This window comes from Zygosaccharomyces rouxii (assembly GCF_000026365.1).
Source record: "Zygosaccharomyces rouxii strain CBS732 chromosome F complete sequence".
Lineage (NCBI taxonomy): Eukaryota > Fungi > Ascomycota > Saccharomycetes > Saccharomycetales > Saccharomycetaceae > Zygosaccharomyces > Zygosaccharomyces rouxii.
The window spans coordinates 864,281-877,985 of record NC_012995.1 but is presented as its reverse complement, the minus strand read 5'-3'; the positions used below and the strand labels follow the sequence as shown (position 1 = coordinate 877,985).

Below are 13,705 nucleotides of genomic sequence, written 5' to 3'. Positions count from 1 at the left end.
TGATCACCTATTTATATATATATTAACATATTTATGCGGAAAATGTAAACTAGTATAAGTTCGAATTATGTTATATTTAAGACAAAAAAAAAGAACAAAAATAAAAAAATACAATAAAATGAACCGAGATTACTATAAGTACATACACATTAATGAATTTGTCTTGTTTGGCTGTCGTTGTTGTTGTTGTTTTTTTTGGTTTTTTTTTCGTTTTCTTATCATAATTACTATTTGTTATAAGCTGTTTTTATCTTTACATTCCAGGGATATGGAGATCTATCTTTTCTCTCAGCTGTTGATCCACTGGCTGTCCATCTTGGAAAATACAGCTAAAGTCGGTGATAAAAGGTTGAAGAACAGTTACTGGGATGTTTAGCGTCGGTGAAAAGACTATGCACAAGTTACGCAAATTCATCTTATTGGCACGGCTGTTCTCATTGATTCTAAGCAAAAGTTCAAAAAGTGCGTACATCAGCGAGAAATTAGGCTGAGGAACCACATTGCTCTGGATAATATTTTTGAATTCAAGGGCGATCTGGGCAGGATTGTCATGATTGTTATCGGCAGCTTTTTTAAACATTGGGTATTGTTCTTCGCCAAATATAACATGAGGTAGTTTCCTCAGATAAAGTTTTAACAGACCGCTTACAGTATTAACGTCCACGTAAAGACCTAGCAGATTAGTGCCTGTACTAGAGTTCGCTACGTTTTGATTATAGTTGCACAAATCGATATCGTACTCACGATCGAACTGTTCCTGTAACGACTTTATCAGTGCACTTGAACCACTAAGGCGGAATATACCTTCCTCTTGAATACCACGATTTCTATATAAAAATTCGAGGCATCGATAAACCACACTCGGTATGTCGTGTTTACCCTGATAGCAGTGGGAACTTAACTGTAGGCATTTATCTACGGGGCTGCCGAAGACTGCTGTCATTGTAGGTTCTGTTAAATTCATACTTTCCAAAGATTTTGCAATAGAATTATCAGAGTACTTGGGCTCGGATTCTTGTGAATTAACAGTCTCCGCCTCAGTAGCGTCTGAGCCCAGACTAAATGCACCAGATGTCAATTTTTTGAAAGGAAAGAAACTTCTCATCTTTAGCCTTCTATTGTCCTTATCGTCTTCTGATGCCTCAGTGGCAATACGAGGAGATGAAGCTGAACTGCTGTCATTGTTTTGAGAAATTGATGGCGGTTCAGTCAAATCTGTCACATATATCTGATCAACAGATGTATCTGACTTGTAAGTAGATGAGGCAGCATCGTCTCCAAAGGTGTTTAGAGATGGTGCAGAAGGAGCAGATAGTGATGTTGGTGCTGGTGCTGGTGCTGGGCTTAGTACAAACTCACTGACGGCGGCTACCCACGATTCCCTTTCCTTGGAGGTCTCCGAACATAGGTAATATTTTGCAGTACTTGATAATCCACTCTTCTTATGTTCAGTGAGTAAAAATCCATTTTTGGTACCATGTCTGTCTTCTGGTAAATTTGGTAGTAACTCGATGCTTGACTGCTTCAAATTAATAGTTTCCGCCAGTTGACCTTTGTCAAATAATTGTACAATTTCACCACGTAAAATACCATACCGTATCCTCCAGTTACTTGCATTACCCAAGGCTTTTGCCTTCCTCATTAGCAATGAACCTTCCTTTGTTGTATCACCAACCATGATAGGATTCATGACTGTATCGGTGCTCATGAATTGTGCGAGCTTTAAGTTTAGGGCAGGTGCTAACTCTAAAACCCTGAATAACGTCGTAAAATATTGATTCAATTTCTCACGCCTAACATCCACTTTGGAAGGCACTAAAGTGTCAAATATCTGTCTATCAGGTAAGGGTGTTAGCGTGGACGAAGGGAGCCGCTGTCTCAAATAACTATCCAAGTCGTAAATTTTCCTAAATGTTTTCGCAAATTTGAAAATCTCCTTGTTAGATTTACGATCAATAACACTAAAAAGGATTTGAGGATGATCAAAATTTTCAGTCTCAAAAAACAACGAACTTATAACTTCCATTCTAATGGTATCGAACTCCTCTGGTTGCACAAATAGTGGTATATCAGACGTAGCACTTGGTGCCGCGGATTCTACAGTGCTTACACTTTCTGCATGGGGTCTTCTTATTCTGGAGGCAGCATCTGCATGAGATCCAGCGTTAGATGCTGCCGTAGACACAGATTTTGTAGAGAGAGATTCCGTAGATGTTGTCCCTAGTATGGAATTATCATTTAAATTATCACGGCTTCGAGAGTTGGCGAAAGTTGATGTTAAAGGTGATTTGATATCTCTTGATTGTTTTGAATGATCCTTACGGTTTAGTAATACAGGGGAACCTAATTGAGCCGCTGAAAGTGACTGGTTAGGGGCCTCTATGTGTTGTGGAGAAGGCACTGGTGGTGGTGCATGCGATGGCATATTATCACCAGCAGGAGATCTATTATCAGGAACTGTTTTCTCCGTTATCGTATCTATTGACCCTGCATCATCCTTAAACGTATCATCCAAATAATCTGCAAAATTGTTCAAGTTTTGTTTAGATGCAGGTGAAAATTCGTCAGGAGATTGTAATTTAATGTTGTGTAATAAGGGCGTCGATTTTTCATCTAATCCAAATTTCTTTTCCATCTCAGTAGGCGGGGATGGTAGCGGCTCAGTGCCCACCTTTAAGTTGATACTTGTCTCACCCCCAAACGCAGATGCCATTGGTGAATGCAATTGGTTGTTAATTACCGTAGCCGACCTATTGGCACTTTGAGGTGACCTCAGCTTGTTTTCCGTCAATGGTCTACGAGGGCTACTTGGGTGTGATACTGTAATCCTTGAACTTGTATAGGTAGTAGAAGCCGCGGGACTTCCACTGCCATCGGTATTTCCCTGTGATACTGGTGGCGGCCGTGTTGTATCCTTTTCAGCATCCTCGTTTGGCTGGTGTATTTCGCTAGAATTACCGCTCTTATTACTACTAGATTCACCAGTTACGTCGATAGCGGGTGCTTCAGTTGTACTTGGTGGTAGATTTGCGGGCAGATGCAAATTTTTTCCATGTTTATTTCTATCTGCCGATCTTGGTGGTAATACGAGTTCTTGCTCTGGTCTCTCATCTTCATCATGTTTTTCAATTATTTGACTCAACGTTGTGTTTTGATGTGGTGTCGATTTCCCACTCTTTAAGGAGTCCACAATTTTGTATAGAGCTTCTACTTCGTCTTGCAATTCCTTGTTTTGTAATTTCAGCCTCACATTTTCCTTCAGCAATTCGTCATACGTTAAACTATTATCTTCACTTACTGTCCTTCTTTCAATGTGTTCAAATGCCTTCTCCTTTTGGGACCTGTGGTCATTATATTTTGCCAACAGTTCTAAGGTACTATTGCTACTACCATTGCTCTGTTTTCGTTCCATCTTTTATTCTAAGCGTATTATTGACTCACAATTGGTGATGCCAATCACTCTCTATAACCATAAACAACACCAAACTTTTTCTTATCTCTTTCGAAAGCGTGTTGTTAATCCTATGGAAATCCTTGGGTTAATAACAATCGGTTAATCGACCACTCTAAAAAGTTTCTAAAGTTCAGTAAGTTAACTGAAATGAAACCTGGCAGCTAAAACCACTCCCCCCAATGGCTCTCTTGATGACTCTGCTTTTGTACTTTTTTTTCTGTTTTGCAACTCTGTTTGTTGTAGAAGTTAAGAGTGGAAACATATGGGGCGCTACTCTATTTCGTGAACTTTGAAAGTCGCACCTCATGTAAATAGAGAAACAAAGGCAGTTGAACCCATTTTTTTTTGCTTGGGGTTATTACCTTTATCTTATTCTACACACTGAAGTTGTATATCTATGTATATGCTTGATCTTATTTGAATCTACAGTTGCCGCTAGGTGGCTTCGTTAGTTTGATTCTCTAGCAGGCCGATAAGTTTCTGCTTTTCCTTGCGTTCTGTAGCTAATTGAGATTTCAACTGGTCTACCTCCTGTTCAAGGCCTTCATTTTGTAATGATAATTTGTCCAGTTTGCCCTGATATCTGGTTTCGTAACCCTTCTTTAGTAGTTTCACCTTTTGTTCATGCTTGGATGAATACTGGATGTAGAGATCTTCTGCCAGCAGTTTGAGAGATCTGTTAGATTCAGCTTCTTTGTTATAAAATTTCTCCTTCCACGATTCTATTTCTTTGTGCAATTGCGGTACATCAGATGGAGTTTGTAGATCTTTCAATTGGAATTCCAAAGTTTCGTTTTTACGAGTCAATTGAGAAATTAGTTCTGAATCCTTCTTGAGGGTTATTTGCAAAGAACTTAGATTATCGTGCAATTGTTCTAATTCCGTTAAATGCTCACCCTCTGTGTTGTTGTACTTCAGATGTATACTATCCAATTCTAATAGCACTTTGTCGTAATCTTTACGATGCTCTTCATATTTATGGCGCCATCCATTTACCTGTTCCTCTAATTGGGCAATAGAGGTTTCTAAATAGTGTTTTAGTTCTTTATGCTCATCAATGTCGGAATAAAGCTCTTTAACTTCTGCTCTAAGAATTTCCACATCGTCATTAACCGTTTCGTAATTTTTCTGCCAATGTTGGCACTCTTGCACCTTGGATTCCAGCTCTTGTCTTAGTTGAGCCTCGTTAGATTCATGAGTATGCGTGTTTTGATTAATCGATTTTAGTTCTGTTTCCAAGTTCTGTACCTTCGATTGTAAATTTTCTTCTCTGTGCGTATATTCTTTCTGTAAAGTAGATATTCGTGACTCTAATTCTTCTCGATGACGTAGCAACTCTTCTAGTTGTCTTGTCTTTTCGTCCCTACCACCTTCCTGAGCCGCTAAAGTTTCTTCCAATTGAGCTTTTAACTTTTGACATTCTTCACTTCTGTCATCTAATTCGTGGCTTAATGCATCTAATTTTCTATCTGATTCAGCTTGTGCGTCTAATACATTTTGATTCGCAGTTTCTAAGTTCTGTGTCCGCCGCAGCGCCTCCTGATACATGTTCTCTAGTCTCGAAAATTTGATACCATTTTCCGAAGATTCAGATTTCAATTTTGAATTTTCCTCCTCCAATTCGTTTAATTTCCTCCTGCACTCTTCCAACTCAGCTGTTGCCCCTTCATATTTATTCCTTAAAATCGATTGGTTTTGGTTTATCATCTTAATTTCATCTCTAGTTTCACTAACCCTACGCCTAGCAATATTGAATCTTTCCTTATAAGTGTTAGATTCCTGAATTACTGAAGCCATTTCACTCATTCTATCCTCTAATTTCGATTCATAATCTTGCCTCAAACTATCAATCTGCCTTCTATATTTACCAACGGTAGAATCACAGCTGCTTATCACTTCATTGATGCTTCTGTTTAAATGATGAAGTTGAGTTACGAGATCCTCATTTCTCTTGGATACTATTCGGAATAAGTCTTCTCCGGGTGTATCGTTTTGGTCCTCCATTTCTCCATCGTTGTAGACTGGGGTTAATTTGTGCAAGTCTAAAATGCTGTTCATTTTTTCATTGCTATTAGGTGTATTAGCAACACTATCTTGATTCTCTTTGGACTCTCTAATCGCTTCTTCCAACTCAAACGGATCTTCATCATGTTCCTTTTGAGGACTATTTTTGGGGTCCAACATTTCAATCATTTCGATACCAGTATCTGGTTGTGAGAGGTTAGGTGCTGATGCTAATTCTAGTTTTAATCTTTTAGGTTCAGGAATTGGGCGGTCAACCGATTCTTCAGGTCTAGTAGGCGAACTTAGGTCAATCCTTATCGGTGAATGATTCATTTTAACCAGGCTCTTGTCGGTATCAAACATTGTATTGACATCCATCTTATCGATAGTTGTAGTATCATTATCTTTCGGTAGCGGTGAACTAACTCTAGGTGCCAATCTTCTTTTACTAGATAATCCATGGGCATGTCTTCTCAAATGGGTACCAACGGTTTCAGCTGATTTAGATCCATTTTGATTTTCAATGGATCTACCAGGTGTCGTGGGAGCAGAATTCATCCCATCCAAAGCAGCCTTCAAGGAGCTAAAATGGTTTATTCTCTTGTCAAAATGGTTAAGTTGGTATTCAATGGAGGTCGTCGTTAGTCTCTTCGCGTATAGTGCAAATGATTCGCGTTGATTATAAGGTAAATACAGTGATAATGACAAGAGCTAGAAGAGTAAAGAGCCGCTGAACCTAGTAGAGCTCTCATAGGCTGGGGGGAGAAGGGTATTATCCATCCATTAGTTCCAGTTCTGGTGCTCTTCGTGTCACGTGATCTAGATAGCACGTGACTGTTACGATTAACATTGAATAGCACAAGTCCTTGAGGTGCAGATAGGGTCCTCTCAGTTATTGGGGATTGAACCTTCTATCCCCGTCTTGCCGCCCATGTTCCGTACTATGGACCGGCTTCCCTCTTGTATGTTACCCGCACACGCTGTTACCCTGTTTTTTATAAGAATGAATTCTCAACGTTAGCAATTCACACTTTGACAACATAACAAACTGTTAGAACCCACATGCAATGAAACCAATCCAAATATATATCAAAAGGTCTGTTTAAAGGACTGCTACTGGTCTTAAATAAGTGGTATGTCAAATCCGGAGGCAAGTAGAGTATATGAACTCATTGTAGATTCTGTCGTCAACGAAGTGAGAGAAGATTTTGAAAATGCGGGCATTGATGAACAGACGTTACAGGATTTGAAAAGAGTATGGCAGATAAAACTATCAGAGACACAAGTAACCAAATTTAGCTGGGATCCTCAAGAGGCAGAATATCCGGGCCAACAACTGGGTAGTCAGGTGGAACAAGATGATAACAGCTTAAGAAATGGTATTCCATCTGAATATACGCTTAATAGTGATTCACAAGGTTTAGTACTTCCGGGTTTCCCTAATGAGGGCGGTAGTAAGGTAGATCAGTTAAACGCCGCACCTGAATCAGAACTCCAGGAACAGCAGGATGACGATAAACCAGCGGATGACGATAATGATGATCCTAAGGGGAAAGAAATTGAATTATCACTGTCTTATCCGGATGGCAATGCACCTGATATGACAAAGATGCAAGAAAAGAAGGCAAAGAGAAGTGCACTGTTGGATACAGATGAAGTTGGTTCTGAATTGGATGATTCTGATGATGATTATTTAATTTCCGAGGGAGAAGAAGATGGGCCTGATGAAAACCTAATGCTTTGTCTTTACGATAAAGTGACGAGGACGAAGGCAAGGTGGAAGTGTAGTTTAAAGGATGGTATAGTCACGGTTAATCGTAAGGATTATACTTTCCAAAAATCCCAAGTTGAAGCCGAGTGGGTTTGAGATTAGGAACTAACGAAAACACTGAACAAAAAAAAAAAAAAAAGAAAAAAAAAAATTAGGTATTCAAATTCAAGTCAACATGCGCCGCATGTGTTTGTATAAGTAGGCATCATCATACGTAGTCGTAGTATCACTAGAAATATATAGTCAATTTCGTTTTTCTGTTTATTCAGTTCACCGGAAAGATACCACCTTCACCTTTAACCAACACACTTTCCACATTTTGCAGAGTAACAGCTGTTTGACGAATCATCAGGGTTTCTACAGTACTCCCTATATGAGGTAATGCAGTAACGTCAAACCTCATCAGCAGATCCGGCCTCACTTGAGTCATTTCATCCTTGAAAACATCCAGACCGCAGCTATTAACTTTACCAGAATTTAAAGCTTCCACTAATGCATCTTCATCAATACATGAGCCTCTACCAACGTTAACAATTCTAACCCCGTCTTTACATTTTTCCAAAACCTCAGAATTGATCAAATTGTCAGTATGGGGGTTACCTGGTAATGATAAGACTATTAAATCGACGTCGCTCCAAACTTTCGCATCTTTCAAGTCGGAACAGAACTCTGCATCGTATCCTAACAGTTCCCTTGGTAATGGACCAGATCTCTTGGTATACTTGACTTTCATATCAAATCCGCATACCAATCTTTTACCAATTGACTGTCCAATATTACCAAATCCCAAGATCAGCGCAGTTTTACCTGATGGCGTATCAACAATCTTATTTCCAACGGTAAACTGTCTTGACAGATTTTTATCATCACTGATCTCTGCTACTTTTGGATATTGGAATTCAGTTACACCACGAGTACCCCCGTCATTAGTTGGACCTTGCTCAGACTGCCATAATTCAGTTGAATCACTGCCCAAATATTTTCTAGATTCCAATACTCTACCATTGACTGCAAATTTCAAACAATGTTCCCAAAACGAAGTCAATCGGAAACAACTTAGCGTTAAGTGAACAGCCAAATCCGCAACGCTTGAGCCAGCATTGGGACCAATATTGCATAGTACAACGCCCTTTTCATCTCTAAGCCTACGGCCATCTATGAAGTCGTGGCCTACCCAGGGAATAACCATAACTTTCAAAGTCTCAGGGTAGTAATCCCATAGCTCAGAAGGACTACCGACTGCTGAGAAAAGTTCATCTGTGATCCAAAATCCTTGGATGGATGACTCAGCTAGATATCTTTTGAATTCATCGACATCTGTAATCTTGTACTTGACAAATTCTACGACTTGTGACAATTGATCCCACTCTGGTATGTGGTCAGCGACGTCAAGTGCGTGTTGATATGGTATCAATACTTTTGGCTTTGGCATTACCTCGAGGATTTTAGACGACCCTTCCATTTTCAACTTATGTGTCAAAATCCTCGGATGACTGCTTTAATATGGAATGAAGGTAACCCTTAAGGTGAAAAAAAAAATAAGTAAATAAAAACAAGATGAATGGTGGAAACTGTGGGAAATTAGAGTAAAAGGTAATGGGGTTGTCATTACAACCTCAATTCTTGCAGCCACGGCATCAATTTTGTTGGCCCGAGAGGGTCTTGGCCGCATTCGTCCACATTTTGATTAGACCAGTAACACCAGAACCAAGTGAAAGAACACTATATGTGTATGCCGGTCCCGGAATGTGTAGAAGATCCGATAAATTAGCAGCACAGTCAAACGACAGTCTGGCAACGTCGAGATATGTTACCAATTTTTGGTGACGAAGTTCCTGCAACTGTCTCTCTATCTCTTGTTCTCTTTCAGCGGTTTCTTTGTTCTTGTTTAAATCCTGTAACAGTTGCTGGCGTACGAATGAATCAGGACGTGGTCCCTGGTCATGAAGACTTGCTGACAACTGCATAGCATGGTTCTTAACACGACGTTGAACCTCCAATTGAGTAATTTGAGATTTAATCGAGTTCAATTGAGTCAGGCCATTTTTCAATCCCAATAGGATAAAGGCTTCCCATGCCCAACACTGCTGTGTGACCACTTTGTTATAGACTTTTGGATTTTTCCACACACTTAATCTGTACAGAGTATCCAATTCGTCAAACACACCATAGTAAAAATCTAAAACATTGTTGAGAGCACCTTCATTCATCCAAATCTTGTTAATTTTACTTGGATCCTTAATTGTAGCCTTTAACCTGTCGAATAATTTAGATAGTGCGAATGGTGTGTATCCAAACCTTAGGATATAACGATAAGTTGAAAGTGTAGAGCTCACATAAGTTGCCTTTGATTTGAAGTTGGGGATCAATGAAATTAGCCTTGCTAAGACGCTATTAGGTCTACTGACGACGATGGCTTTAATCACATCCAAAGCATATTTAGCGACTTTAGTCAATTTATCAGTACCAGCGATAGTCCCAATCAAATATTCTAGAATTTCTAAATTACGAACTACGCGTATCTTTGGCTGCGGTGGTGATGGAGGTGAATCTGTCACTACGGTTTGTTCCCTTGCTGAAAGTGGTTCTTCATTCTCTTCCATGGTGATTGGTCGAGACATTACTGATATAAGGTGTAGAATCAGAGAATTCTAAGCACTTGCAATGATAAATATAAAGGTCTAATGATTTCTTTTGTGTTCAAGTCTGCAGAAAAAAAAAGATGTTGGTACTTTTGATGGTATAGTCATCTGCCATCATCAAGAGACGTTTGTAGGTCTTCGTAGTGTGAAAAAAATGACAATGGAAGTGAAAAAATATTAGCGCCGCTAGGTTTCGATCCTAGGACATCAGGGTTATGAGCCCTGCGCGCTTCCACTGCGCCACGGCGCTAATGGAATTGTATATTTGATGGTATTTAAAAATTTGTTTTGTTCGTAGCAATTTGTCATGTGAACTGGAAAAATACTACGTGCCGAAATTTTCGGATTGTCCGGATTCTCTTCCTTGTTCCAAAGTACCTTCATACGTAGCCATGACCGCATTCTCCCCCCCCCCTCTGCCCCCCGCTCTGATTTAGCAATTCGTCTCGCTTGTTCCTTCGTTTAGGGAAAAGACCCAAAGAAGAAAGTGCGTTCGTCCGGACTCACTAAATACGAACCGCCCCGGGATCATTCGTTCTTGCTTCCCCCCGTACGTCAGACATGATACTCCACATCATTTTTCTGTCTTCCTTTCTTTCTTTTTTAATCCCTTCAAACTCCGAACTCTAGCTATACGCAGCTCTTGGAAACTCCGCATGTCGACCCAGTTTCAACAGTCCTCGAGACTGTTCTCAAAGATTTCAGATATCTTCGATAACTCTCGATAGATCTCTCTCTCTTTGAATGTCTCTTGATAAGCAATCGGTTAATATATCTTACATCTTTGTAATGTACACTTTTAACACAACGTTGCTAGCTGTCAGTGCGTCGCCGTGTTTCTCCTAAGTGCAAGCAACAGAGAGAAGAAACATATAAAAGATGAACATCTTGATACATGCAATACATACTAAGATCTCTCTCTAGAGATACCGCTCAACATTAGCATTAACACCAACAACATCAATGTCTCAACTATCTATTGTCCTAGCTCCTTTCTCTGGTGGTCAGCCTAGAAAAGGTGTCGATCTAGGACCAAAGTTCATGCTAAAGCAAGGTCTACCTACCCATTTAAAAGATTTAGGATACCAAGTGGAAATCAACGAACCACTAGCTGGTTTACCTGAAGCTGAAGAAGACGATAAATTCGGTCACATTAAAAACCCAACGAGTGTGGGTGATGCAACAAAATTGATCTATCAAAACAATCTAAATGTTCTTGATAAAGGCTCATTCCCATTGACTCTCGGTGGTGATCACAGTATTGCCATTGGTACCGTAAGTGCAGTTCTAGAGAAACATCCTGATGCAGGTTTGCTGTGGATTGATGCACATGCTGATATCAATACTCTAGAGTCTACAGTTTCCGGTAATTTACACGGTTGTCCAGTATCGTTCTTAATGGGACTCAACGAAAATGTACCTGAATCATTACAGTGGGTACCTAAAAGATTACGCCCAAATAAGATAGCTTACATCGGGTTAAGAGATGTGGATGCAGGTGAGAAGGAAATCATTAGAAAATTAGGTATCTCCGCCTATTCCATGTACCACATCGATCGTTACGGTATGAACAAAGTAATCGAAATGGCATTAGAGGCAATAGGGTCCGGTCCAATTATTCTATCCTATGACGTAGACGCAATCGACCCCCAATACGTTCCAGCAACTGGTACACCTGTTAGAGGTGGCTTAACATTAAGAGAGGCACTTTTCCTACCGGAAAGATTGGCTGAGACCAAAAGATTAGTAGCTATGGACGTTGTCGAAGTAAATCCAAGATTAGCATCCAATGACGTGCATGTCGTCGATACCATTAGTGCTGGTTGCGCTGTGGCCAGATGTGCACTAGGCGAGACATTGCTATAGTACATATGTAGGTAGTAGGTAGGTAGGCAGGTAAAAAGCACGTAATTATACATTCGTCCGGGGTATGAGAATGTTGGCTGAACACAATGATATAGCAGGTATATAAGGAGGTGAGATCAACCATGAAATATTCCCCAATGTAATAGGTTCTGATGAGCATCAAACTACTACAGTATGAGTCAAGCCTTCGTAATCAACAACATACCTTCGTCCGTTAGCGACGTTACACTATTGCGTTTTATTAGGGAGAACAGCGCCCTTTGCAATGTCGAGCACATTCAACCATTCCCAGACGCATACCATCACATCAATGATAAGGCGGGCACAAAGAGTGTGCAGGTCTTCTTCAACAACGATGAGGAAGGAAAGCTGTTGACGAAGCTTTTTGAAGACCAAGGTACTACAGAGAGACTAGTTCATTTGGAGGACAGTGTCGGTAATGACGTGCTTGTTAACAGAGTTCCTGTTAGGAGAATAAGTGTTACTGGGTGCTAAATAGCGTAGTCTGGAGCATTTTGGGTTTGGGTTTTTTTATTAGGCATATATAGCTAGCTACACTATGCAATTGTGAAGGGTTTTTAGGTTTTTAAGTAGTCATAACCGAATTTATTTATGGCAATATTCTAGCCGCCTGTAACCACGCAACATTGAGTGCAGGGCTACTCACGATGACTCTGGTCGATGTTGATCGACACCTCTTATGTCTTCAGTCTATCTTTCGTTAGTGCACCCTAGTCTTGTATGTGTGCCCTAATACACAGCCCTAATTCTTCTTAGGGCTTCTATCATGCGACTTTCTTCAAAGAGGGTGCAACTCATGAACGGAATGGAATGCACTATGCTATTTATTCACCCAGAAATCATTTAAAAGAACGATTCCAAAATCAGACAGGATAAACCAAGGGGGCTCAAGCCATGCTAACAAGGTGATTACACCCTGATTCTTTTTCGACCTTTAGTATAAGATGGAGCCCGTTTACCAAATTTCCAGTGATTCCATCTGGAGGGCATCGTCAAAAATAGCTACAAAGGAAGTTTGCTCGAACATTGAAAAAAAAAATTACAAAATGATGCTAATGAATAATAGGAACTATGCGGGAAATATGAGTGTTCACAGCTCGTCAACAGGACCTTCGAGCGTTTTTTCTAATGATGAAGGAACATATGAGCAGAAAGTACGTGAAATCGAAGAGTACTACGTGAGGACTCTTCTTAATGAAGATGAAGTCGAACAGGAAAGCACAGATGCCGTTGTAGATCAAGAATGGAATAGATCTGAAACCAGTAGCGTTACCTCGTCACCCACTAAATTACCCTTTGCATTTGAATCGAGGAATGTTAGTGAAAAGGCGCTCTTTGACACTAGTAATAGATCATCTGTATCAGCGGAACCTCTGGAGTTCAATGGAAATGTAACTGCAAGCGGTACACCCATAAAGAAAGAATTGGAAGTCAAGATTAATTCGGAGTATGCCCCAAAGAGTGATCTTTTGCCATTGACGACCGAGAATTTGGAAAGACTGTCAATAACGAGCGAAAAACTGCCATGTAAGCCAGCGGTCCATATTAAGAAGACCACTAGCAGTGTGAATAACAATAATGGTAATGGCAATGATGGTAATCTCCAGGACACCAATAGAGGACTCTACAAAACTGAACTCTGCGAGTCTTTTACAACGAAGGGAACCTGTCGTTATGGAAATAAATGTCAATTTGCGCACGGGTTGTCAGAATTGAAATTTAGACAGTTCGGTAACAACTTTAGGACAAAACCTTGTATCAATTGGACAAAGCTAGGCTATTGTCCCTATGGTAAGCGTTGTTGCTTCAAACATGGTTCTGATCAAGACATTAAAGTCTATTTGAAGGCTGGTACTTATCTGTCGAATTCCGAAAAGGAGGAAAAGAAGAATTTACACGCCAATGTGAAGGCCTTGCAAAAGATTACTTGGTAGTGGTCTTTCTTTT

General features: G+C 40.1%; 8 protein-coding genes and 1 non-coding gene across 9 annotated transcripts; 4 read left to right on the top strand and 5 right to left on the bottom strand.

Annotated features, from left to right (window-relative positions):
- Window positions 1-253: 253 nt before the first annotated feature.
- BEM3 (GTPase-activating protein BEM3) lies at window positions 254-3,412 on the bottom strand (the record flags this gene model as incomplete). Its single annotated transcript, XM_002497619.1, has 1 exon — window positions 254-3,412. The coding sequence occupies one exon, from the start codon at window positions 3,410-3,412 to the stop codon at window positions 254-256; it is 3,159 nt and encodes a 1,052-aa protein (XP_002497664.1).
- A 477-nt stretch (window positions 3,413-3,889) lies between these two features.
- On the bottom strand, window positions 3,890-6,016 carry SLK19 (Slk19p; the record flags this gene model as incomplete). The annotated part of the gene is made up of 1 exon (XM_002497618.1): window positions 3,890-6,016. The coding sequence occupies one exon, from the start codon at window positions 6,014-6,016 to the stop codon at window positions 3,890-3,892; it is 2,127 nt and encodes a 708-aa protein (XP_002497663.1).
- A 577-nt stretch (window positions 6,017-6,593) lies between these two features.
- On the top strand, window positions 6,594-7,325 carry TOA1 (transcription initiation factor IIA large subunit; the record flags this gene model as incomplete). The annotated part of the gene is made up of 1 exon (XM_002497617.1): window positions 6,594-7,325. One exon carries the CDS (start codon window positions 6,594-6,596, stop codon window positions 7,323-7,325), a length of 732 nt encoding a protein of 243 aa, XP_002497662.1.
- A 169-nt stretch (window positions 7,326-7,494) lies between these two features.
- On the bottom strand, window positions 7,495-8,691 carry ZYRO0F10670g (glyoxylate reductase; the record flags this gene model as incomplete). The annotated part of the gene is made up of 1 exon (XM_002497616.1): window positions 7,495-8,691. One exon carries the CDS (start codon window positions 8,689-8,691, stop codon window positions 7,495-7,497), a length of 1,197 nt encoding a protein of 398 aa, XP_002497661.1.
- Window positions 8,692-8,866: 175 nt separating this feature from the next.
- Window positions 8,867-9,850, bottom strand: ZYRO0F10648g (uncharacterized protein; the record flags this gene model as incomplete). The annotated part of the gene is made up of 1 exon (XM_002497615.1): window positions 8,867-9,850. The coding sequence occupies one exon, from the start codon at window positions 9,848-9,850 to the stop codon at window positions 8,867-8,869; it is 984 nt and encodes a 327-aa protein (XP_002497660.1).
- Window positions 9,851-10,049: 199 nt separating this feature from the next.
- Window positions 10,050-10,121, bottom strand: ZYRO0F10626r. The gene has a single exon. It is a non-coding gene; the product is annotated as a tRNA-Met (tRNA).
- A 713-nt stretch (window positions 10,122-10,834) lies between these two features.
- Window positions 10,835-11,737, top strand: CAR1 (arginase; the record flags this gene model as incomplete). The annotated part of the gene is made up of 1 exon (XM_002497614.1): window positions 10,835-11,737. The coding sequence occupies one exon, from the start codon at window positions 10,835-10,837 to the stop codon at window positions 11,735-11,737; it is 903 nt and encodes a 300-aa protein (XP_002497659.1).
- Window positions 11,738-11,911: 174 nt separating this feature from the next.
- Window positions 11,912-12,232, top strand: ZYRO0F10582g (uncharacterized protein; the record flags this gene model as incomplete). The annotated part of the gene is made up of 1 exon (XM_002497613.1): window positions 11,912-12,232. One exon carries the CDS (start codon window positions 11,912-11,914, stop codon window positions 12,230-12,232), a length of 321 nt encoding a protein of 106 aa, XP_002497658.1.
- A 205-nt stretch (window positions 12,233-12,437) lies between these two features.
- Window positions 12,438-13,692, top strand: ZYRO0F10560g (uncharacterized protein; the record flags this gene model as incomplete). The annotated part of the gene is made up of 2 exons (XM_002497612.1): window positions 12,438-12,476; window positions 12,703-13,692. The coding sequence occupies 2 exons, from the start codon at window positions 12,438-12,440 to the stop codon at window positions 13,690-13,692; spliced, it is 1,029 nt and encodes a 342-aa protein (XP_002497657.1).
- Between the last annotated feature and the right edge of the window lie 13 nt (window positions 13,693-13,705).